Raw genomic sequence first — 26773 nt, forward strand, 5'->3', positions numbered from 1 at the left:
TCTCTCTGCCTGCCTCTCTGCCTACTTGTGATCTGTCAAATAAATAAATAAAATCTTAAAAATAAAATAAAATGAAATAAAGTCATATAACTTCCTGGGCAAATATGACTTATCTTCCATTAGACACAGGAGAGTGACAAGTACCTGAGAACCTGTATTTGCTTTATATTTAGGTAATGTCTGATTAGGCTTGTTAATTTAATTTAATTTAATTTAATTTTTTGCTTCCTGGTTAGAGCACTTACATGGTGGGAGAAAGCAGGTGAATATTTGCTGCAATTAATATTAAGAAGATTAAGAACCCCAATCTCAATCCATCAGAATTTACTCTCAATGCTTCCATCACTGCTACTGCTTATTTGTAGTTTCTCTCTCTCTCTGTCTCTCTCTCTCTCAGATTTTGTATTTACCAAAGGAACCACAGAGGGATAGTTTTACCAGGCTGCACAGAGATCACTAGACTAATTCAACATCAAAAAGTAATAAAAACGCTCCTGACTTGGAATTTTATAAAAATTAAAAATTCTTGTAAATATACGCTTGCCACGTTCTAAGAATTAATAATCAAAATGTATAAAATACAGTTTTGAAAGTAAAATAGGTGTAGGATCATACCAGAGAAAGAAAAATTGCATCAGTTTCATGAAAATTGTAAATATGTCTATATAGTTGATACATAAAATAAGGCTTTGTGTCAATTTGCGGGACAAGATTTACTTGGAAACGTCCTTCCTTCATCGTCTTGATCCTGTGCCCAAACAACACAAGAAAATAGATAAAAATTAGCACCAAAGCAAGTGGAATATGCAGTGGGCAGAGTGTGACAGAACACAAAATGAGAGCCACAAGCAGCAGATCTATACTCAGAGTCAGTATGACCCTAAGGGCTGGGGCTGGGCTTCTGCTGCTGCTGGGAGCACCGTCACCCAGCACTGGGAGCACCGTCACCCAGCACAGGAAGCAGACACTGAGCTGGGGGAGGGTCTGCAAAGCCAGGAGTTCCACAAAGGCCCGTCTGCATTTTAAATGGAGACCAGAACCGTGCCCTCCTGGCCAGGCAGGCAGAGAGAGATGCTGGCCTTCTGTCCAGATCCTTACAGGGCCCAAGAAGTATCTCTTAAGAGAAACTAGGACCCCAAACAAAAAAAAAAAAAAAAAAAAAAGGAAAAGAATCCCTACTAGATCTCTACTAGATTAAAAAAAAAAAAGAAGAAGAAAGAAAGCCCATGCCTAAGGGTAAGACCATAACATTGCAAAGACAAACAGTAAATCTTAAGGACTATCAAAGAAAATAAACACAAATATGTTAAAAAAATAAAATAAAATAAAAACAAAAGCACCACAATTAGACTCAAAGGAGGGTTGTATTCCGGAATACAAGGGAATGGTTTCAAAGTCTGGGTGAAAACCAAATACCAACTAAGAATTCCATACTCAGTCAAGCTAGTATTTAAAAATAAGATAAAGACATTCTCAGAAAAGGGGATGAGAAGGAGGCAAATATGACCAGGGAAAAAAGGAAGGTAGCACACTTCATCTATGTCACTAAAAACCTTCTTTAATAAAAACTAAAGCAAAAATATAATTCTCAAGCCAGCATTTCTGATGATCAGACCTAACATAAGCATTTGTCTCAGATGTTAGGCAGATTGCTAAGTGTAAGAAATGCTGGATACAAGGGCGGGGTGCAGAGGATGCGACTTGTTTCAAATTGGAATATTCTTGCTTCATTTTCTCGTATTCTTACTCAAAAAAGGTGTGTGGGCACACACACGGGGGCACACACTCCTGCACCGGGCATACAGCTATAAGATTACCGTCAGTTAAAGATCAATCAACCCTTTCTTCCAACTTTACCTCACCTTCATTTCCCATTTTAATATCTCGTTTGGAGAAAGGAACGTAGTTATTCTGACTCACGGCATTACATTTCAGGTCCTGTACACCCGGCATAGAGTAAATACATAGCGAATGTCCGTCGAGTACCTTATTTCTGAAAACATCTCCTTCTCTATTTATGATGAGAACGTATCTTGTATTCTCCAAAATTTCTCCTACTTTCATGAAAATGGGATTACATCGCAGTTTTTCCTTATTATCTAGAAATAAATCTGATCAACAATAATTTTTGTAATAGCGATTGTGGTAGTTATCTTTGTTTTAATAGTGGCAACTAATATTTACTAGGCATTTATCACTTATCTTTTTATATTCGGTTCATTTTTATTTGGTATCTTTATGTTAGTATATTTAGTATGTTTCAGTATCTTCAGTATAATTCCTGAATTCCGGGGCCTAGGGGTGTGGGAGCTGAGCGGTCCAGGGGCTTAACGGTGCAGAGAGGGAAGAGACTCCAACGGCCGTCTCAGGGTGGCTGCCAGCTACTTTCTCACAGCTCTGTGCAGCTCAGGTTAGAAACCCATTTCCAAGAGCCAAAGAGCTTTCCCTTCAGAGGAGGAGGCCCTGAACCTTGTCAGCACAGTTTTGCTAAGCAGGGCTCATATATTAGAACATGCAATCCCAGGAGACATAGGAGATGGCCTTCCTATGGCCTCATTGGCCTTGAGGGAAGAGCTGTGTAGGACTTCCCAGATGACATTATTCCTTTTTGGTCCAACTGATTAGCTGGTGAAATTAATTTAATTTCATAGACTGTCAAGGGAATTATGTTCCACTGACTGCCATTACCCGCAAGGGAGAATCTCTTTGACGGCCAACACAAGACTTCTGTGACAGTCTGTTCACATTCGCTTCATGTGGAAATCTGACATAAGGCGGACACCACTTAATTTCAAATGAGGGATGACCTTAAAAAGGCAGGAGTTGTATCTGAAATTTATTTAAATATTCCATCACGAAGCTTCCACAGGATAATGATTGAAAAAAGGCGATGTAGCTAATATAAAATTCTCCCACACATGATCAACCAGTCCTTGAGTAGATAATGAGCTCATGAAGAATTAGAAAGTACATTCCAAAAATACAGGAAGCTTTGCTCCTACTTGAGGCACCTGGGATCTAATGAGCTCATTGGGAAGAGAAGGGTAAAATGTACACACACACACACACACACACACGCACGCACACACACACACACGCCAGACAGTCGGAACCAAACAGAATGAAGCATTAACTTTCAAGGGCAAACTCTGTGTCCCAGTTCAGACAGAGGGGCGACTAAGGCTGCTGGTGGATGGAAATCTCCTTGAACACAGGCCCTGGAGGGTGGGTCATGAATCGGCTGGAGGAGGCCTCGGTGGGGGAGGGGTCGGAGGGATGTAAAGAAAAGAGAATGAACACCCTGTGTTCCAAAGAGCACAAACTACACTATGGCCTCTGCTATCTTTTTACTTCAGGATCTTCAAAAGAGAATTCAAAAGAGAATTCCTTATACTTGAAAAAAATCCACTCTCACACAATAAGAGCAGGACTGTGAATTCTGACAATCTTTTTGAGAAATAAAACACTATTTATTATGTTAAAAATGTGCCTACCCTTTGACCTAGAAATTGTCTTAGGAACCCGTTTTAGAGAATACCACACATGCACACAAGATACAGACGTATCTGTGTGGGTGAGCCTGTATTCACCACCGAATTACTTACTGTAGCCCAAAACTGAAAATCACTTAAATGTTATTAGCAGGGAAACAGTTAAAAGCATTTTATTAAAAACCATGAGACTGGTGAAGAAAGGAGGAAAGGAAAGGAGAGAGAAAGGGAAGGACTTATAGATGGCAGAATTTATTACTTTCCTGAAACCTCATGCTATTTGAAGTCTTATTTTTGTCCTCTATAATTAGTTAAAATGTAACTATAAACATGTTAATTTCCTGGAAACCACTACATATATGCAAAGAGTATTGTCTTCCATGTATAATAAGAAAAAAAAGTCATTATGTTATGCCCTCAAAATCCACTTATAAAATCCCTTTCTTCACTGTCTGACAGCACTATCCCTCCGCAGGTGTGTCTGATTCATTCGAGAGGAATTCCGGGTCACCCACTGGATCTCACACAGTGACAGCCTTTTCTCGAAAATCATGCCTGCTCATTCTATCTTTAGACCCCCTGTCTTCCTAATATTCTGAGTGATATCGCCTATCTAATTTCAGTTTAAGTAAGTCTGTGACTCTGTCTGAGAATCTAATGAAGCCCAACAACTCTATTCCTTGAGCAATCCTCAAGCACACATGTTTGCACTTAACCTGAGGACAGGTACAGATGCCTGGATCTGGGGAGAAAACCCCTGTACCTGACCAAAGGCTCCGGCAACTTTTCCTCTCGTGGAAGCCTCATGATCTTGTCCTCTATTTAACAAAACTATGTCACGTCTACCTCGCCCCGTGACAGAGGAATTCCTTCAGAGGGCAAGTATAGAATTGTTAGCGATATAAGTAAGCACTTTTGGTTGAATTCTGTTGCCCTGCTTCTCTCTTCTCTACGGGTTTTCATAAAAATCGATAAGTAATTCCAGGAGCAACGCTGCACATAAAGATTAATGCCGGGGAAACAAACCTTGGGTGCTTTTCCACCAGGTATAAATCTCAATTACATCTTTTACAAATTAGTCTTTACTGTGGCTTTTTGCAGCTGCAATAAAAATGTACATTCTGCAATAAATCATAGTTATAGATACATAATAGCTCCCTCTTTGTATTCATTTGTGAAGTTTTCATCTGACACCTCATACTGACACACATGAAATACAGTTTAACATCACTTAAATCTAGGAATCAATGTTTATCGGCGGCATCAGCAAAGTTCAATCCACATTCTACGATGATTTGAGTAAAAGTCACCTTCTTTCATCACGTTTTAATGGCCATATTGGATATCAGATGTAGTAGGAGACAAATTATAAAAGTAATGGAAGGCCGACAGGAAAAAAAACATGGGGGGGATTTTAAAGTAAAGCCTGTATTAAGACTAGAACGTTACAGCAGTGTAGGTGGCTTTATGGACAATCGCATTTCAGCAAGATATGGGGTCGTTTCAAGCATGAAACGCTTCCAGTGATGACAGAAACCATGGATGCTGTTCCCATCAATATTTAATAAAACTGATTTATGACTCATACAGGGAGCTGAATCTGTACCTTCTAGTCAATACCACCCAAAGTCAAATAAGAAAAATACCACGAAGTGGGTAACAGCTAAGATATATTTCCCATTGGGAAAAAAAAAAAAATGAGTCCCGAATTCCAGTACCAATAATAGCCTTCTTCAGAAGTGACGTGGGAGTAAATGAGAATCTGGCAGGCTACAGTCACTCTAATTATTTTCAATTTATGAAAAGGCCCATTAATTTACATTGAAAGTTTTTTCAAAGATTATAATGTGTATATGCATCCGAAATCCACATCTTAACTTCTACAGGATTGATGACCTGCAGTTTTCCTACCTGATATTTCAAAAAGGCATGTATGGAAAACTTTAAAATTTTAATAATAGAAAGGACTAATCAGGTAAATACTTTTTATGTCTTATAGTTAATAAAGGAATTAATATGCATTTTCAAAATCATTTTAAGTAAACTTGTTGGTTAATTTGCAGTATTTAGAAAGCAAAATCCACATCTCAAAGGGAAAGAGAAAGTTAATTCAAATATGCAGAAGAAATTAATGAACACAGTGATAAAGTACATACAAAATGCACATAAATCATAATGGAACTCTGAGTTTAGCTCAAATAATTGTGCATCTGACTGCAATAGACCCAATACTATATTTTCTCTTGCTTTCAGTGTTCTCCCCCACACCTCTAGCCTCTGTATCTACCATCTCATTTTCTATCAAAAGCATATTTCCTGCTTTTTGCTGCCATTGCCTCAAATCCTTGTCCCACTGTTGATAGCTCGGTAAATCATCTTGTAAAACTACCCTGCCCCCCAGGTGTATTCTTTCATTCTTCAATTTTTACATAAAAATCACATTTATAATGCACCAACTCTGTCGCACAGTATACGAAGGGACCGACGTCAAGCCAGAGACCTGCTCTCAACGGCCCGCAGTTTCCAGCAGATGTCACCATCACCATCACCCTCTTTCACACCCATCCTTCTGTCCCAGAGGCACCGTGCTGGGAGGAGAAGGCAGCAGGGCTGCTGGATTGTTACACTGGAAGACATGTCCTTCCTCTATCAGAATGACACCCTCTAATGAACCAGCTGTCCCGAACAGCCACGGGGGAATGGTGGTGACCCACGGCCGATGTCAAAGATAACGTAGGCTTTGACCTTAGCACTCGGGCAGCAGCAAGCCGTGGCTCCCGACTGTGGCCTGGGTGTGACTTTGGGCCCATCAATTCTTTCTCATCTCCTCACTTTTAATTTGGGATAATGACACCTGATGGGTTTGTTGTGAGGATGAAAAACTCCTCGGATAGAAAGCTTTTTTGCCTGGTGCTAGATATATAATAAGTAATCGATAAATGATAAGAAGCACTTATGTAAGAAATGACAGTAATTACAATAATAAAGATTGTCCGGGGGCAATTAGTCACCATAAGAACACAGTGTTTCTTATTTCCTGGTTTTGCTCTTGATTGTTGTTCAATAAGAAGAGGGAGGACAGTCCCCTACACTCAGTCCAGGTAACATTAAAAGCGTGTGTAACTTAAATGTTTCTTCTGTTAGTTATTGTCAGAATATTCTGTTTATAGTTTGATCTTGCTAATGGACTTCCTCTATCTGATATAAATTGTTTCAATAAGGTTTAGTTTATTATGGATTTTTGAAAATTTGGGCTTTTGTGTTTTGTTCTTATGATTCTAAAGGCAAATGGCAACAAGAAATGCCTGATATCTATTTACTTCTTAAGTCACTTCTCAGCATGAATTTTATCCTTATATGTTGTATACTGGGTTGTTCTCTCAAAACTAAATACATTTTGATCTGGGTGCCTGGGTGGCTCAGTGGGTTAAAACCTCTGCCTTCAGCTCAGGTCATGATCCCAGGGTCCTAGGATCAAGCCCCGGGCTCTCTGCTCAGCAGGGAGCCTGCGTCTCTCTCTCCGCCTGCTTCTCTGCCTACTAGTGATCTCTCTCTGTCAAATAAATAAATAAAATCTTTAAAAAATTATGTTTTGATCACTTTGATGCATACAAATATATAATTATAAAGCTGTACGTCTGAAACTTACATCATAAAAAAATAAAAATAACAAAGAAAGAAGTAAAAGAAGACAGACAACTTCTCTTCCTTCTTGGAAGCCAGACATTGTGGAAGCAGTCTGATCATAGCTTCATTCCAACTATGAGAAAGCACCAGACAGAACCAAGTTGAGAGATACTCTACAAAATAACTGATGAATGCTTCTTAAAAGTATCAAGACCATGAAAGACAAAGCTGACAAACTTATGGATTGGAGGAGATGAGGGAGTTAATATGTAAGTACAATGTGGGATCCTGGGTAGGATCTTGAGATAGAAGCAGATCATCAGTGAAACAACCGGTGAAATTTAGCAGGATTTGTACTGTAGCTGATAACATTGTGTCCGATTAATGTCTTAGCTGTAATGAGACAATACAGTTGTATAAGAAGTTACCATTCTGGGAACCTGGGTGATGTGTATAAAGGAACTCTCTTTACTATTCTGTAAATTTAATGTGAGTCTAAAATTAGTTCAACATAAAAAGTTGAAAAAAATTAAGTAAGTGAAGACATTAAAAAAGAAAAACCAACAGGAAACTCTGGATCTGTTTTGTTTTTACCTGACTGTTCAATGAATGGAGAGTTCAAATCTGACTAGATTCGTACTCATCTGTTGTACCCAATTTCTTGCCTCTTTTGAAAGATCGTGACAAGTAAATTGCCAGTTTAATGGCATTTGCTGTGATTTCCTTCCCACGTGTGACAGACTTGTTGCTTTTTTCTAACTGGCATATCACATCTGTTTGGATAGCTGGTTGTCTTCTGCAGCAACATCTTACCAGAGGTGAGTGACGCTAACCTTCTCCTACAGAATTAAGATTACAACTAACTTTGCAAGGTATTTTTTTAGGCTTGTTCTTAATTAAACATTGATCTGAAATGTAAAAAGTCTGAGGATGGTAAGTTTTAGTGGGAGTCTGTGAATCAGGAGAATTGAGTTTAGCCCTGCCTCTAGGCAGAATTCTCTAGAACTCTGACCTTGCTCACACATGCTCAGTTGCCCTCTCGATAAAACTGTGTGGGTGAACCAAATGACTACTATCTTTTCCAGTTCAGAATTCCTCTGGTTTCTCTCTAAGTGCCATTACAGAAAATCACCATGTCTCAGACTGTACATGTCCCACAGGTGGATAAGCATGAGGCAACAGAGGGGAAGGGAGAGGCTGGCTGAAAATGGGTAAGTACTCAGAAAATGGAAGGAAGCAGACACATTTTCAAAAACCAGGTACACTGATGGGGTATTTTGGTTTCACCTCTACAGTACAGTATTTGGGGGTTGTCATCTGTCCCCAAACCTTTTCACCATGCGCTGGTTCCCCACCTCTCCACATTCTCACTGTAATCACAGAATGCGAATGTCCATTAAACAGATTTTGTGACCTTCAGATCTGTCCTCCAATAATGCATATTCCTCTGTAGGTTTGGAATGTGGGGAGAATGTGACGTCCCAAGTTCCTAGGTTAATGTCCTAGGGAGGATGTATTAGCTGAGGGTCCTTGAGGATGAGCTGCAGGAAAAGTATGCAGAAATAACAATGGAAAGGTATTTAAATGGAAGAGAGAGACAGAAAACAACCGGTGATTCCATCACTGTTTGGCACAGAGGCTTATGGGAGGACAGAAAGTCAACCACTGAGTGCCGGGATGGTGCAGGACATAGCATGGCAGTGGCTTTTGCTCAATGAGCCTAGGGACGCTTTTCTAAAGTCTATGGAAGAAGAGCCTGTTGGCAATCTGCTAAAAGACTGGGAGAGGCTCAATCCAGGGTCACAAACTCAAATGTACAGGGATAAATAAAACTATAGACACAAGGCTTAATGACACTGTAGAAAATTCAACGGCATGGGCGAAATATGTGTAAGATTCTAATGAGAAAGAGAAAGCACACAGGGAAATATACTTCTGAGGATAACAAGAGAAGAATAATTGATAATGAAGACCAAATGCCACCAAAAATTGGCCCTCTGGAATTCGGTACCTCGAGTAGAGTGAGACAAATTGTGGGATATCCATTAAAAGGAACAGAATGCAAGGAGAAGGACCCCTTGTCCCCGTCCCCTCTCCTGCCACCCTTTGCTGTAAGATCTGGAACAATCTGAGTAGCAAACTGCTTCAGGGAGAAAGAAATAATATGAGACATGGCCGGGCTAACTGGAAAGCACTGTGCTCGGCTCTGCCAGGGCAGTCTAATTCCTGGCTCATGTGTGTTCACTCTGTGCTGAGTATTCAAAGTGCAGCATCTCAGTCACTTCTAACATCAACCTTGAAAGAGAGGTGTATCCTTCACCCCATCTTACAGATAAGGACGTGGAGGCTGGAAGAGGTTAATTACTTTTCCCAGGTCACCACACCAGTAGGTACTACAACTGTGATCCAACCCCCCTTGGCCATTATTTTGAGTACTGAATTTTTCCTGAAGTAAATAATTTTTTTACTTTGCAATGCATTCTTGTGCAAGTGCACTATACCTCCATCGTGTGATGCACATATTGTGTAAGATGATACATTCTTTATTGCTGTGTATAAGGACACTAACGTCATGACACTACCTCCCTTGATTTTCTTCTCGTCTCTTCTACACAACTACAAACTGGAACATTTATATTATACCATGGAAGTCCTGGAGTTGCATTAGCTTTAATTTTACAGTGAGGAGATACGAGAGACTAGGTTCATGACCCATTCTTCTTGACTGGCCGAGTGTCTTCAAGAAGGAATGATGTAAAAGGAGCTGTCTGAGTTCTTGCTTCTTCAACAGTAAACAAAATGAGTTGGACACGTTCTTTCTCTCAGGACCTCGTAAGCCCTGTGTCCTTGTAACCTAGACTTGAGTTCTGACAAAGTTTCAGTCCTCTCTGATGGCTCCTCTTAGAAGGGACTGTGGGTCCTGGGTTCCTCCAGGGGCTACTCCTGTTTTAGCATTGCTCGGAAAAGAAAGAAAAAGAACTGACTTGATCATTTTTTTTCTGGATGCCCATTGGATGCTTTCTTTAGCTCTGAAGTCCAGCAACTTTAGTAAGAATGCCTCAGCACTGACTGCTCTTTGCTCATCTGCTGAGGCAGTGGTACCCTTTAAATCCATTTATGGGCCCAGCACGCCTCCGCTGTACAACTCTGCTTAAATCCATTTATTTAGGTCGTCTTCTCCCACAGTTTTAAAAACTATATCTCTTGGATTTTTTTTTCTAGTTTTAAACATACCTAAAATTGCATTTTTTATGGATACGGTCCTCATTCTTTTTGACTGTTACTCACCCCTGAAATCAGTTTTAGAGGACTGGGTATTCATCAGGTAACACTGCAGGAGAGAAGGCAGTTTTTTAAAATTCTTTCCTAAGGTAGGTGTGTTTGCCTGTGTACCACTGCCGCCTCTGTCCAGGTTCTCAGAACTGTGTGTGCATATTAGAACACCTCTGAGCTTCTAAAAACCATGTACACCTGGGATCACTCCATGGTATTCATTTAACTGGCCGGGAGTGGCGCTTGAGGACTGGTGCGTTTAAAAAACTCCCCAAGGTGATCCTACTAAGGGACAACCAGGTTGGACCCTTGTATACGTCTACTCGGATCAGCAACATCGGGGCCCCTCTAGACAGAGGGTCTGTCTTCTGTATTTCTTTACCAACTGCTTGCAGGAACAAGGGCTTCACTTTGAGGGACCCTTTTAAGTCCCAGAAAGCTCCCACGGTCAGCCACACACTGATTCCCTGGCTCCAAGAGAGGACTGTTGTGCTCCTCTGGGAATAATCTTTATTTTTAATGTCAGCATTCTGCTGGCTCTGCCTGAGATCCTCAGGAGCCAGAACCCTTTCAGGAACTAATCTGTTAGATAACCCGGTCTTCTGATCTGTGGTCTATTAATGATAGGTTTTTTCGGAGTCTTGAATATGGAAATTACATCTCTGTTTCTCAGTCTCCTTGATGGTGGCTGATTTCAGAGATGCGAAGTTGTCTTTACTCTGCAATTTTACAGTTGGGGCTCTGTGTAATTTTTCTACTTTAATGACTCTGACTTTTAATATGTTTTAAAAATTGAGTTTCTCGACATCATCAATTTTAAATTTTAATGAGACATAAAGCTACTTATAAATGAAACTTCATAAATGCGTTGAAATTCAATGTATTGTATGACAATTTGATTAGTAAGAAGAGGAAATGTGCTTCTTTTTAAATTAATCATGCTTACTTACATATGAAATACAATGGTCAAATTTACATGCACCATTAGGCACCTAATTGTTTTAAATTCAACGGCATGCCAAAAGAGATGATCATGTGTGTCTAAGAAAATAACTTCTTTTCCTCATTTTTGAGGGGAAAGTTATGTTTTGTTTCCATAAAAACTTTAAAGATCATCTAAAACACTCCAACTTGTGTATCTACGTAGATGCATAGTATCAGACCATTTCAGTCCAAACCACAGTGACCATTTAAAAATTTTTTGATTATAGTACAAAGTTAACAATTCATTATGTAACCATTCATCATTCAATACCATTGAACTCGGGCATCATTTGAGAAAAAGAAACAAGCAGACCAAATCGAGCTTGTCTGGAAAGGCAAGTCATGAAGAGTGGCGAATAGTGCCAAAAAAACCAGAAAACTGGGGCAAAGAACAACAAGAAAACAACTTAATTCTCCATTATGGCTCTATATCCCAACACAAACATGACTGGTCACCGTCAGATTCAAAGGGACATATACTTTGTTCAGTCCATTAGTAAATATTTACAGAGGCCAGCATTGCGCCAGGCCCTGAAGACAACGGAGATGAAAAAATGTACTTCCTGTTTTCAAGGAGCTTAAATCCTTGGGAGATAAATGTGCAAATAAACAGTAAGATTTTGCCTTAGTAGGGGCCTGGGGCCCCAAGGGCAGTTCTCTACTTGAGTCAGTCTTCTCAAGCCAACACACTCTATGAGGAAACTCCCTCCCTTGAAGAGAGTACCGTCCATTGGTTAGTCACTGGAAGTCACAGTGGAGAAAGCTGAATCAGCTTGAATATAATGCTGCATTTTGAGATCAGGCACAATTGCTGCATTCAAAATGTTCAGGAAATGGCTTGATTTAGCAATATGATTTGAAAGGACTGGAGGCTTTTGTGCAAGGACAGCCTCACTACTGAATGCTGGCTACCCTCCATACAAGACATGGGTACACCCAGTGAGCCCCCTTTCAGGGAAAGGGGGAGCTGCAGGTTCCAAGAAGCCATGCACTCTACCTGTGCCCCAGCTGCTTGAATTCCTGCAGCTTGTTCCACCAGTTTACCGAACCTATATATCCCATCTCCCATACCATAACTGTGATTTCCTGCTCATCCCTGAAAGTCATTGGAATAATGCATAAAAGTCCTCTGCTCTGAGGAGCCGAGAGGAAGGATGTAAGATTGATTCCAAAGCCTGGTAAGTTTAAGAGAGTAGCAAACTGAAATGCTTCTACCTCTGCTGGCTTCTGAATTTTTTGACTTTTCGACATTGTGTCATTGGTTAAAGGATGAAAGATTATCCATCTAAATTCAGTGCTGGAAATCCGCCTCTGAAGGCATATTAAAATAGAAGAATAAAAATTTTGGAATGTTATTTGCAAAACTCATTTTTTAAATACCAACTATTTTGTTTTTCAGGCCTAGTTCAGTATTCTTTTCTATCCAGAGGCTGTAGCCTTGTGGTTTAGTTCATATATCCAAAAAGTATTTCTCCATCGGTGCAAGACCTTCACATATTCTCTCTGAAATTCCAGTATTTGGCCCAGAGTTCTTTGGCCCCATCCTGCAGTCTGTCTGAGAGTTGATATGACTACAGGAGGATTTATCAGGCACCATTTCTGATGTGCAAAGATCAACTGGCTAGGTTCAGCAGTTGCCTTCAGGCTTGAAAGGAACTCATGCTTTCTTCCCTGGCCATGAAACCCCCCATTGTACAGCTGCCCACTGAGATATGAAGCCACACCAAAAGTCACCGAATAGATTTGACTTCCAAAGGAGCATAACCACCACCTTGCTATACACTGAGACTTTTCTCTAAGACCCTGTGAGTGTCTAAATGCTCTTAAACGCACCTGGGCCTTGAAACTTTAAGGAAGAATTGGTTTTTGTTTTCTTTTTTCCAAATGATTCTGATAACAACCCTGTTATGGCCTGAATGTTTGTACTCTCCCAACCCCAACTGCATATGTTGAAGTCAAAACCCCCAATTCGATGGTATTAGGAGATGGGGCCTTTAGAAGGTTGATTCAATCTAGATGATGTCAGGAGGGTGCTCTCTCACCATGGGATTATTTTCCTTACAAGAGAAGTTCAGAGAGTTTTCTCCCTCTCCCTCTTCCTGCCTCCATCCCTGTCTCCCACACACTTTCTCACTCTCTCGCCCCACCCCACCCCCACCCCCACGTAAGAACATGGAGAGAAGACAGCCACGTGCAAGCCAAGGCAAGGGGCCTCACCAGAACCAACCGTGCTGCCACCCTGATCTTGGACTTCCCGGCTCCAGACTGGTGTGAGATGAATTTACATGATGTATACCACCCAGTCTATGGGTGGCTAAGGCAGATTCTCAAAGCATAAAATAATGGGCGTTTCTTTTTTCTTTGATTCAGTAATGAAATTTGTACAACTTGCACAGAATTATAATAAATGCAATGATACCAAGTAAGTGGCAGATGCTAAGAGCTTCCATTACTGTATATAATGGCACATTTCAGGACTTCATAGGACAAGCCACAGATAAATGTATACATTTGCGAGAACATCGTATTCGTGTACAAACACTTCCCACACATTTATTACACTGTTGATGGATATTCAGTAAGTATCTCCTTAGTGGTCTTCTGTTTCAGGATTACTTTCCAGCTCTCATGCACTCATTAATGGCTACTATCTCGGAGACATAAGACTTACCTTGCCTACTGGAGTACAGGTACATGCGGAAAGAAACCAAGCCTTGCTTATTTTTAAGTCAACAAGCCCTGAACCTGGCTCAACAACATATTTTTAAGTGCTCTAATTAGGAATCAAAATAGTCTCAAATCAGGGATATGTCACTTTCTATACACCCTGTGGAATACCCATCCGAGCAGACTGTAGTTTACAGACTGTGGGGCAGACGGTATCACAGTCCAGGCAGAAGCTTAAAATCTGCCACTGTGCTTCTTAAATGCTGTACAGGCAATTGTAACAGAAAATATCAACCACACAAGTATTCTTTCCATTTCATAAACATTGTAAAATAGAAACTGAAAATGTGTTTTAGCGGTAAGACAGACCTATCTCATTAAAGCCACTGTAGCCCAGCTCTTGCCTGCTAAGTCCCAGGTCTTCCAGATCCATGCATTTAAATCCTGGGGGGCACTGGTAGCCTTCCTCCAGCTCTGGTGAGCAGTGCGTATCTGGGATAGCTAAGCTATTCCAGGTTACGTTTCTGTGAACAAATTACAAAGAGGTTAGCCGATTTTGACCCTTGTAGATGTTGATTAAAATGAATAAAGTAATCAGCCTTCACTAATAGCTGCCCAGTATGGACACAGAGGTCAAATTCATGCTTCCTGGAGGGTGTTCATAGCATTGACGACAGTAAACATTCTCGAATGTTACCTGATGCATCCTCACAGTAGTGCTTTGTGAGAACACCATTACTATCATTGTTTTTGTCATTAAAGACCAAGACCCAGATAAGCAGAGGAAGGAATTTTCCTGTAGATTTGTAAGGAATGTTAATGTGCTTGGGGCTTCCTTGTTACTCACAAAATGCTTAACCTAACTGGGGGCACAAATTCGACTTTCCCACTTCTAAGCAATAGGAAATGATGACAGGCATTTTCCATATGGTACAACTACTATGAGTCTCATAAAGGACACTTGGCCTTCTGTGTTGGCAGATGTGCAACTGAGAAATGAAACCAGACAAAACCAGACGAGACTGAAGAAACCAAAGGGATGGCATTGGGAAAAAAAAAGAGATTATGGGGTGACTTGGTGACAGCTCTAGGAACATGAGCGTCGTTTAGGTGGACGGTGATGTATCCCTGTTTCATCATTGTGGAGGGTAAGTGGAGATTAAATTGATGTACAAGGATTTAGATAAGTAATGGCTCTCTTGGGAGCGAGTACAGGTCATCACTGGAATGGTGACTGCGGAATCTCATTCTGGGCTGACCTTTAAAATGGGCCCCGGAAAGCTGCTATCTGAGGGAATTCACACAGCTTGTGTGGTGGCCAAAGTTGAGGCTAGACGATTTCACAAGCCTTCTAAATCCATGATTCTATTACAACTCATTTCCTACTACTTCAACGTAGGCATTTCCTACGTTGGGGACCATCCTCAGGACAGTCTCCGTCCCTCAGATTACAGCCAAAATGAGGCAGACATGTTGGATCCCGTTTCTTCTTTAATACCCTCTTCTGTTCAACTGATTGCTTTCTTCCCTACACATAATATGCTTTCTCTAGAAAGAGAGAGTCTAGGTCTAGGTCTAGAGTCTGACCCCCAATTTCCTGAGATCCCTCACCTGCTTGAGGCAACCAAGCACACACACATTTACGGGCTGACACACACACACCTCAGGTCTGGTGACAGCTCACTCAGGTCTGTCTACGCCATAAACAAAGCCCTAGAAGCCTCACCTGCATTTCAGACACCTCAAGTGTTTTCCTTCAGGGTTCCGTTAGCTGCAAGGAAATAATCAGTCTACTGGCTTCAGGCAAGAAGTATTTAAAGAATTGTTCCCTCTAGTCCCATGCTAAGCTGCTCCTTTGGATCCCACATGCAAAACGCCAGGGGAAAGGTCTCACTGTGGACATTACCACCTGGTTATGTCGGAGAGAGATGGTTTTCGACGGACATAGAATGTATTTCTCCTCATTTCGCCTTGTTATATGTAGGCCAAATATTCATCCTTGCTGAGGTCTCATCCGAATTTCTGATGTGGAATCCACACTTTCGGGCAAAGTGGTAAGGGTTTCAGGGGAAGCTGTGCTGGGTTTGAGTTCATGCCCTGCCGATTTTGCGCGGTGTGACTGAACACAGTTTCTAAATGTTTCTAAGCTCAGTTTCTTTATCGGTCAGCTAGGGAGAGCAACCTGACTCAGGAGCAAAGCCTGTGTGAAGGTGAGGGAAAGGAAACCAGGGGGTGCCCTCAGCCTGGCACCCAGCTTGTTAAAGAGAGGTTCAGTAATAACAATAATGCTCAATAAATGCTCATTATAAATAATTAGTAATCATTACAATCATAAAATGCAGCATACAGTCAAAACACATGTGAAAACACAACAATAAAGACTTGTCAGAAGAACAGAAGGAACTCAGGCGCATGATACCAACGGCGCTTTGTACGTGATTACGCAGCTGAAAGAAACTTCATAAATCACCCAAGTCTTAACTTAAGGAAGGTGAAGGTGAACTTCAGAGAGGGAAGCCCATCAAAATTAGCATTTTTTTTAATTTCTAGGACTTTAAGAAGACAACAGCAGCAATGTTTAAGAAAGCACAATCTCCATGACAAAGTTCAAAAAACATCATCTTTCAGCAATTTGGGTAGGAAACTGGACTCCGGAGGGAGTCTGCTGGATGTGACTTCTAGCTTAGCCTTTACTGCATGTGTGACCTCCCCTATCTGTGCCTCAGTTTCCTCCTCAGGCGATGGCAGGGAAATGCCTCTCTCCCAGGACTCTGGCAAACCTGTAATGACTTAGGTCTGTAAGGTACTTTCAACAGGGTGCATGGCAGACCGTAAGTGTCAGGTGTTCCTGATTGCTGCTGGTATCTCGACATTTGTCCACTGCTTAGATTGGAACCCAAGTCCTGGTGTGTGTGCCTCAGTTTCCACACCTCTAAAATGGGGATAGACTTTACCTACTTGTAGGAGTGTCATAAGGACTAAATGAGCCAGACTACTAGTCCCAGAATAGCACTAGAATTAGTCAATCACTCAGTAATTGTTAACTATTATGATTTCACTGGTTGGTAACTATTAGAGTGGTTTTTTTCCTTTTTTATTCTACTTTTTTTTCATATTAACACTGATTCTCATTTTAGGCACAACTCTCATCAGTACAGATATTATGTTGAAATCTTTTGGCTTCAGAGGCAGCAGATTTGAAACATAATATTTTTGCCAACATCAAGCTATTAGCAAATGCTTGTTAAAGACACATTTATTAGATGATTAGTTGCCTTGGAACTCATGTATCTAAAACCACATGATGTGGTTTAGAAGTGGAAATAAACATCAAGAGTTTTAGAATGTCTATTGGTTATTTATCTTAGTTTCATTGTCACAGTTAACAAATATCTTCTAGGTTTTATTTTTATTTGTTAATGTTAATTATTTCCCTCAGATATTCATGATAGAACAAGAGGCTCTCTGGAATTAGGGAGGGTAGAACTCTTGCTACCATCAGCCAAACTCTAAAAATAGACAATGATTCTTCCAGTCCTAATAAATATTCACTCATGCTTAAGTGGGTTTCAAGACCTGCATTCCTTACTCACAGTTGGATTTCTTGAAAAAAAATTATCTACGTTTTAATCCCTCTGATGGAATTTTTAGCCCATTTTCATGATCTCCAACCCACTGAACTTGCTCTAGTTTATTTCCATGTGCCCCATCCAACTGGACCGTTTTCAGTTTTTATCTTCTGCAACTTCTGAGAAGCATTCCACATAGCTGCTTTAGTGCTAGGCAGGATAATAGCCCCCTAAAGATGGCCACGTCCTATTCGCTGGAACACTTGGATGTGTTATGTTACGTGGCAAGTGCAATTAAGGTTATAGATGTGAGCAAGGCTAAAAGTCTTGAGGGATTATCCTGGTTTCTGGGTGGGCCCAACCTAATCACACAAGTCCTTAAAAACAGAAAACCTTTCCAAGTTGTGGTTAGGAGAGAGAGAGGCAGTGTTGCTGACTTGGAAGATGCTGGTTTCATCCCCGCTTCTCAGGTCATTCTCCTTTTCCATCTCCTCCTCCTGTAACTGGCCCTCGGGCCCGAGTTGCTCTGAGCTTGGTTCTTAGCCTCCTCTCTCTTCTCATGCTATCTCTCTCCCTATGCAGACAAATCCATTTCCATAGTTTCAGTTCTCTCTCACCCTAGGTGTCTTTTGGAGTCTCAGTGGTATGTGTCTACCTACCTATTAGATGTCTCCACCTGGCTACACCTCAAGTGTCTCCAAGTCTATACTCCTTACTGAACATGGACTCCATCACCAACAGTTCTTCGTAACAAGCAGCACCATGAGACCTTCATCCAAAGTACTGAGCAAGTTTGAGATTGAGGAATCTCCTTGACACCTACTTCTGCCCCAACTTCCATAACTCATCATCATGTGTCCCTTAATATCCTCCAAAATATCTTTTGAGCTCATTCAGCTCTCACCATGTCTATCTCCTCCTGCACCACTCTCTAGTCCCCTGACAGGTCATCCTGCAGCCACTCTTAGCCCTTCTGACCTACTAGCCACAGAGCATTAAGACAGAATTTTCATAACCTGTCTTAACTGAGGTCTGTCTGTGGCAAATCTCATCCATAAAATCCTGAAGGATTTGGCTCCTCCCCTTTCAAGTGTCCTGCTGTCCAACCACGGTGGGCTTCCCCAGCTCTTGGTATGCTCCTTCTACCTCTGGAATTTTTCCTCTGCTTGGGAATCTCTCCTCTCATCTTTGTTTGGTTAACCCATCTTTCAGCTTTTGGGGCCCCCAGCCTCAATGTCACCTTCTTAGGGAGCCACTCCAAGTCCCTCAGACTGGATTAGACATCTCTGCTGTAATTTCTCAAAGTACCCACACTTGATATTTTGGGCTCTTGGGAAGTGTGAAATTCATGTTTGAATGGTCAGCTGTTCACTGGGTGTCTTCCAAACTCTACTATTCATTCCCCAGCAAAGCGTCCAATTCCATATAGTCCCTGACACACAGTCTGTGATGGTTAAATTTATGAGTGAATTAGGCTAGATTATGGTGCCCGGTTGTTTGGTCAAACACCAAGTAAATGTTGCTATGAAGGTATTTTTTTAGATATGATAAACATTTAAATCAGTAGATTTTGAGTACAGCAGATTATTCTACATAAGATGAGCGGGCCTCATCTAATCTACTGAAGGCCTTCAAAGAAGGTACTGAAGTCTTCTGAAAAGAATCCTGGCTCCAAACTACCTTTAGATTCAAGACTGCAACAAGCCCATTCCATAATTTCCAGCTTGCTGGCCTGCTCTGAAGAGTTGGGTCTTGCTAGTCCCCACAATCTCATGAGCTGATTCTTTTTTTTTTAAAGATTTTATTTATTTACTTGACAGACAGAGATCACAAGCAGGCAGAGAGGCAGGCAGATAGAAAGAGGGGGAAGCAGGCTCCCGGCCAAGCAGCGAGCCCAGGACCCTGGGATCATGACCCAAGCCGAAGGCAGAGGCTTTAACCCACTGAGTCACCCAGGTGCCCCACACAAGCTGATTCTTTAAAATGAATCCCACTGGGGTGCTTGGTGGCTCATTCAGTTGAGTGTTGCACTCTTGGTTTTGGATCAGGTCACGATTTTGGAGTCCTGAGATCAAACCCCATAGCAAGTCTGCTGGAGATTCTCTCTCTCAAATAAATAAATAAAATCTTAAAAAAATAAAAATAAATAAATAAGTAAATAAATAAAATGAATCTCATTGCTTTCTATGTACACATCTTATTGGTCCTGTTTCTCTGAAGAACCTTGACTAATACATAGTAGAGGTCATCATAACTACTTTTTGGCTGACTGAGGGAATGTGTATGTGTTTTCCCACCATTATTTAAATCTATGGCAAATTTATCTATGTGTTTGTTTATTTGTTTGCTTATAAAGTAACTACACAAGAACTTCTTCAACGATTGGATCCTATTGTTTTTATGGGACTTCTAAGTGTGGTATAAAAATTGGCATGGATTTTCCATTTTTTAAATTTTGGCTTTAGTAGTTTCCATGTTTCAAAATGAATACTGGAATCCCTTGGAGCAGTTAATTATTTTTCAAAAGACATTAATTATCTGCCTGACATATGACTTTTTTGTTTGTTTTGTTTTGAGAGACAGAGGGAAGGTGGAGGGGGCAGAGGGTAGAGAGAATCTTAAGCAGGCTCCCAGCTGAGTGTGGAGCCTGACTCGGGGCTTGATCTCATGACCCTGAGATCATGACCTGAGGCAAAATCAAGAGTTGGATGCTTAAATGACTGAGCTTAACTGACCCAGCTGCCTTTATTTCTTAATAAATATCATTTTTACAAATAACATTTTGTTATTTGTATCATTTTTACAAATAACATTATGTAAGGGTCTGAGATCTAAGAAATTGTGTCCTCAACTTGTTGCTAATATTGTTTATAACTACCCCCAAAAAATACCTCAGCACTTAAGGGTTGTACAGTTTTAGTTAATCATTACTCCTGATAGTAGACATAGTAGAGAGCACTGATTGAACCATATAAGGGAGCACAAGGATTATCATCTCAGTTCAGTGATTAACCAACTTAATTACCTTGGGCAATTCAATTTGGCCATCTGAGCCTCAGTTTCCTTCTCTGTAAAATGAGAACCTTTTCAGCTATTACTAAAAAACAATCCACACAATGACCTCATTACACTTTCACGTTTTTAAAAGAAAGGTAATAACAATCGAGCGAACCATGCGCCCATTGTGTTCTGTTCTCATCTCTCCACAGGACTCACTCATGCCAAACGCAACAGCTCAAGATGTTGTGTTCACATTGCTCTATTCACATTGCTCTGTCATCTCTCTCTACTGATATCAAACTGCTGTCACTGCTTGCTGCAACACGTTTAGTGCTGGCCCTCTGTAACGACTGTCAGCTTATGGACATAACTATGCTTATCGTTACATAGCCCCTTTTCAGCAATTATTTTCCCCATATTCTTGGTGTGGTCACTTTATTTCATTTGGCCATCTGTTCATCCAAAATGATTAAATTTGAAAGGTCTATTCTATGCCACACAACATGCTAGGAATGGAGATGACTAAGAAGATATTTCCAGATCAGAGGCTTTATCACCTAGAAAAGGAATGACCACAGTAGAGCATGATGAATGCTTTTAAAGGCAGATATCAGCTCCCAGCATTACAGGAGCACCTGTAGGTGGTGGATGGTGACCACTGGGAAAGTCTCCCAATGGGGTCATGTGACCACTGAAGGATCAACAGACACAAGATTTAGGGCAGATACATGTGCCGCCCTCCTAACCCCCTGCCCTGGGCATTCTGGAAAGTGGAAATGCCAGAGCCTGTGTGTGCAAGGAGAGAGAATAAGAAGTTGCAGGGACAGAAAGAGAACAACTTTTTTACCCCTTCATTCATAGGGTGCAGCTTGTTCACAGCTTCCTCTCAGGGCTTGTAAACAAGCACTTGTTACCATAGCAAACAATTGCTAAACTACATTCTCAGAGATTGGCATATTGGGGAAAAAGACAAAAATCTGTGCTTCCCCCACAACTGACAAAGTGTGTCTGATATACTTGAGCTGACTACAATCTGTCCCTCATTTATGAGAATGGCCAAAAAGGCCAAACACGCTAATTTTACAAAAGAGATCCTTACTGAAGTTATTTGCAAGATTTCCACAAAATATACCTATGACAGGAATTTACAGAAGATTTATAGATAGAAAGACAGATAAAGACACAGATTCTTGTTTATATTTTTCTTGTTTCCCTTGAAGAATTGAACATAAGCAGAAAAACACTGTGTTCTTGCAGCCAAAATGTGGTCCCTTTGTTGTAAAAAATACTCATAGCGGCTCAGCTACACCAAATGTGTTTCTGAAGTTTGCATTCCACAAGGAAACTGTCAGTGCTGCAAAGGAGGTACGCAGCACAACAAATCCATACACAACAGGGAACACCGTGCCTAAGAGCAGCTGGTCATTTACGGCCATCAGTAGGTTTCTCTTTTATTTACATTGTACGTTCTAGAGAGAAGTCATGAATGGAACATACTTCTGGTTGAACCCATGGAGTGAATCTCTCTCTCTCTCTCTCTCTCTCTCTCTCTTTCTTACACACACACACAGAGTCTCTGCCCTTGGGAGGATAGTGAATGTATCCTTTGATACCTTGGGGCCTGGCTTGCTTCATTCCTAGTGCCAGGCAGAAAAACAAGGCTCACTTTCTTGCATTCAGAGGTGGTCCCTCTCCTGTGCTGACAACAAACCTGCTCGGACAGCTCCCGCCTTTGGGGTTCATTCCAGAGAATCATCTGGCTTCGTTCTCACTCCTATTTGGCCTCCGCTTTCAGGATTAATTAAAAGCTCTTATGAACTGGCCTGGCTACTGCTAATGCTGGATGCTTTGCAGCACTAGCCGCACCCTGGAATTTGCAGAAAAGACACTACTTAGTGATTTTTGAAAACTTTTAATTGCTCTCTGGGACTTTTAGAGGGATTACGAAACAAGACAAATAGTCTGAGGCAGGAAATAATACTGACATTACACCACTTTTTAGAAACAAGTAAATATGGCCTGTTTTCTAAGAATTTGGGGAGTAAATTTCCCCTTACTATAAAGCTGAGAGTATCTTAACCTGATTTTCCATTCTGTAATCCATTCCTGAATGGCTAGATTGACAAAGCCATACTATAAAGAACTGAAATCATCGTGTATCAAAATGTTAAAATTAGATATTTTTCAAATAGTGTATGTAATTTAAATGACAAAACACGATTTTCTTTTGAAAGCAAGCATTTTAAATCATCATACCTTGTTGTATCTGAATAGTGCTTTTTTTTAATTTAAAATTTTTTATTTTTTTTTAAAAGATTTTATTTATTTATTGACAGAGAGAGAGAGATCACAAGAGACAGGCAGAGAGAGGGAGGAAGCAGGCTTAACTCATTAAGCCACCTAAGTGCCCCTGATTAGTTCTTTTAATCATTTCTTTTCTCCAACTTGATCTCCTTAATTATATTGCTCACTATTTTGCCGATGTGGGCAATATGTACCGATATGTGGCAGGGACCGGGAAACTGGCATCTGAGCAAGGGTTCAGCAAGGAGAGGTACATAAATGTATTCAGAGCATCAGGAAAGTGAAGTGTCAGGACACAGAGCTCACACTGATCAGCTCCAAACTGGAAACGTGGAAACTGTTTTGAGGTCATAAGACAAAGGCTACCACCCTTGACATTGCGAACCGAGGCCAAGGGCTCCTTAAGCAGTAACTCCTTTTCCCTTTGCTTGAGAAACCACAAGATCTGGGGTGAGAAGCTATAAGGAGTCTGCTGACAGGCCAGAAAATGGCCACCAGAATTCGGGGCCAAGATTACAGATTTTCAGTTGGTGATTTTGCCCAATAATTCATGGGTGGCAAGGAAGTCTTTCCTCTTCTCTTTCACGAGGATCATCATGTCTAACCTATGAGATCACGTTATGAATTAGCAGTTAGGAACACTAAGTGCCACACACGTGTGAGGAACTCCAAACAGACTCATGTTTACCGGCTGTGGTGTGGCTGAGAATGGCGGGGAGCAACACTCCTTCCCATTCGGACAGGGGTCCATCCTTTGGGGTCAAATGATGTCAGGGCTCACTGGTGCTAAGAACACGTAGCTGCCTTAAAAGTGAAAATCAGGGAAGGATGTGGAATATGCCAGATCCCCAGTCCCCGGGCACCCTCATCCACACAGCACACCTGCCCAGCTCAGGCACTAGACCTAAAAAAAGCAGGAGTCACTGAGTCACAGTATTGAGATGACTGGCCTGCAGATCTCAGGACACACCCTCCACTGGTCTCTGGAACGACAAGAGGCTCCGATCACCTCTGGTGCTTCTTAGACATTTCTAAGGAACCAGCATTCAGGAAAGAGGGAAGTCAAGTTCCCCGCAGGCGGGGGTATAGTGGCTGAAAGCTTAGCATTCTTTGAAGACTCCAGTTTTATCTTTGAAGAAGCCATGCAAAGCCTGTGTTCTACTCTATTAACACTTCTTTGGGAGTGTTAATGTAAAACTAAGGTTTTAAAGCACTGATTTCTAATCCAACTGATTCTGAGAATCTTAGCCCTGCTATAAATATGAATCTATGGGTGTGGCTTGGAGTTAGTACTTTTACAGAGCTTGCCACATGATTTTCTCCATCAGAGAGATCTCGTTCTGGAAAAGAATTCCCCAAATGTACTGCTTATGCTGTTATGGTCACCGTACGCAACTGTGTTTTCTATCGGAGGGAAAGCAGGCTGGTCACGTTGAACCTGAGCTATCAGAATGAGGCGAGGTGTGATTTCTACACAGGCCAACTACAGCGAGTGCTATCTGCGAGGGGCTGAATTGTCAAGGATCCTCATGTGCATTCATATAATATGGTTCCAGGACCTCATGGCAGAATTCAGTCCTAATACAAGCGATCTTAACCACCACTCATCTACCCCAAGCAGAGCCTGTCTCTTAAGCACGAGCTCCTTAGAACCAAAGGAAACGAAACATTATACACAAATATTTTGGACACGCACATGTTGCAGATCACCTCAGACACTGACCATGGTACCGTTGAATACTTAAAGGCACAGAAATCGGTGTCCGGGAAAACTGGGTTTCAACCCTCCTTCCACCTCTTACACACTGTGTCATCTCGGATCGCTTACTTAACCTCACTAAGCCTCAGTCTCCTGGGCTGTAATACAGAGTGTGAAAATAGAATATGACATCGATAGGTCGTTGTGGGTATTAAATGAGGGGAAAAAATAAAACAGTTATTAATTGTTCAGTGAAAGTTATCTACCACTAGTGTAAGTCAGAGTTTTATAACCTATGTTATTACATTCTCTTCTTTTTGGGAAGTAAGCTCAAAAGAAGTGCTATATTGTAACTGATTGAAAGAAATTACCCACCATCTTTTAAACCCTTTTTCAAAGTGTAGGGTTTTCTTTTCTTTTTTTATACTAAAGACGTAAAAATAGTTTTGCTGTTCTGGTAAAAATTGCTTTGGTATTTACTTTTATATGGTAATTCAGTTTATTCTGAAATATTTTCTTATATTTAATTTTTTTAAAATTCATAACATGTGAAAGGTTGATTTAACTGGTGGCTCAGTTGGGCCACATCCTGGAGATGGGTATGCACAATCATTTTAAAAGAAATATATGGAGAAATATAAATATATTGCATGTCCCTATTTTATAGATTGGATGGGGCAGAATCCCCTAGAACATAATATCTACACGGGGATAGACAGAAACCAGATGTCATATGGACTTTCATTTTCTCTATGCCATCTTAAGGCTTTATGCACGTGATGTGGATCTATATGTGCATATAGGTTTACAAATGTGGGATTACAATATGGTAGATGTTGCTCAAATGGCAATCAAGCATGGGCTGGGAAGTCAGACTTGAGTTCAAATCCTGGTGCTCTCACTTACCAGATAAACATATTTTTTAATTTCTTTGGGACTGGGTCTTCATCTGCAAAATGGGGGAAATAATTGCTTTCAGGCTGCTCTAAAAATTAGTTATAGAAGCAAAATATATGAGATATAATAGGTGTGCCACAAATGTTGCTATTAAATTAGTTAGAAATCTACATGCGCCCATCAGAGCATTTTAATTTCTTATTTAAATATTTTAAAGAGGAGCTTTCCAACACAGATTTATCCAAATTTGTTCTTCTATCTCCGACCCAGCAGACATCTCTGCGGGAATCCAGTTAAGTTAAATGTAGCAGTCTGTCTTCATCCTTCAAAAGAAGTTTAAATATAAATCAAGAAGACTTCAAAGACCTTTGCATGAATTTGAGGCAGTCATGATTTTACATATTCTGCAGAATTCCCTCTTGATAAAGTCCATAGCAATTAGAAATTAATATTTCAGGTTCTACCACACTTCTATTTTTAATTCTTCTGACCTTTCCATTAAAACAACCTCATTATTTTGCGAACAGAATGGATAAGCCAATAATTCATTTATTTTCCAAGTACCTTAAAGGATAAATTTAAACATTCTGTGGGACCTACAAGAGAAAGCTAACCCAAATCCAACTCTATATTGTCTCCAGGCTAAGTGTTAGTGATATTTTATAAAATACCACTGAGTCCTACAAGCTACCCTGGGGGGGGGGGTGTGACCATCCCACAATTCCCCTGAGATGGAAAAGAAGGCTGTTAGTAATCACTGTGCCACCGAAAGGATAGACAAGGATCATCCTAGCATCTGTGCTGTGTGGTTCCCCCACCTCCACATCTCAAAACTAATGGCTCAGCCATTGTAAGCATTTACTCGAACTCCTGACGGAACCCTGTTCTCCGTAGAGTCAACTTCTATGTACTTCAGAGTTACAATTGTTTACACTTCAGAGTTTTTCTAATTATCTCACTCTCGGAAAGAAGATTTCATTATCTGATACGAAGCAAGGACTAAATCTCGCTCCTTTCCCGGGGAATGGTAATCCGGTGGCAGATAAGTCTTCTTCTTTCCTATCTCACCTACCAGCTCATTTTCACGTGTTCATCTTGTAGCTTCTGGGACATTTCTGCCATCCCATTCGACATTTTGCAACACCTGTTTCTGCCAGAAGCCACGGCTCTTCTCAGATTTCTTTAGGATACAGACTGCTTTGCTTAGTCAAATCCCATGCCTCGTTCCATAATTGCCTTGGGTCACCATTCATTATCAGAGA

The 26773-nt window shown here is 40.9% G+C and overlaps 1 protein-coding gene across 2 annotated transcripts in view; it reads right to left on the reverse strand.

The window, feature by feature from the left end:
- The window catches only part of NALCN (sodium leak channel, non-selective), a 303888-nt gene that overhangs the window by 233935 nt on the left and 43180 nt on the right, over nucleotides 1–26773 (reverse strand). For both annotated transcript variants that reach the window (XM_082701489.1, XM_082701488.1), the window contains exon 7: nucleotides 14412–14566. In XM_082701489.1, the coding sequence (XP_082557615.1) occupies nucleotides 14412–14566 (155 nt within the window). The remainder of the gene's footprint in view (nucleotides 1–14411; nucleotides 14567–26773) is intronic.

This window comes from Mustela nivalis (assembly GCF_964662115.1).
Source record: "Mustela nivalis genome assembly, chromosome: 15".
NCBI lineage: Eukaryota > Metazoa > Chordata > Mammalia > Carnivora > Mustelidae > Mustela > Mustela nivalis.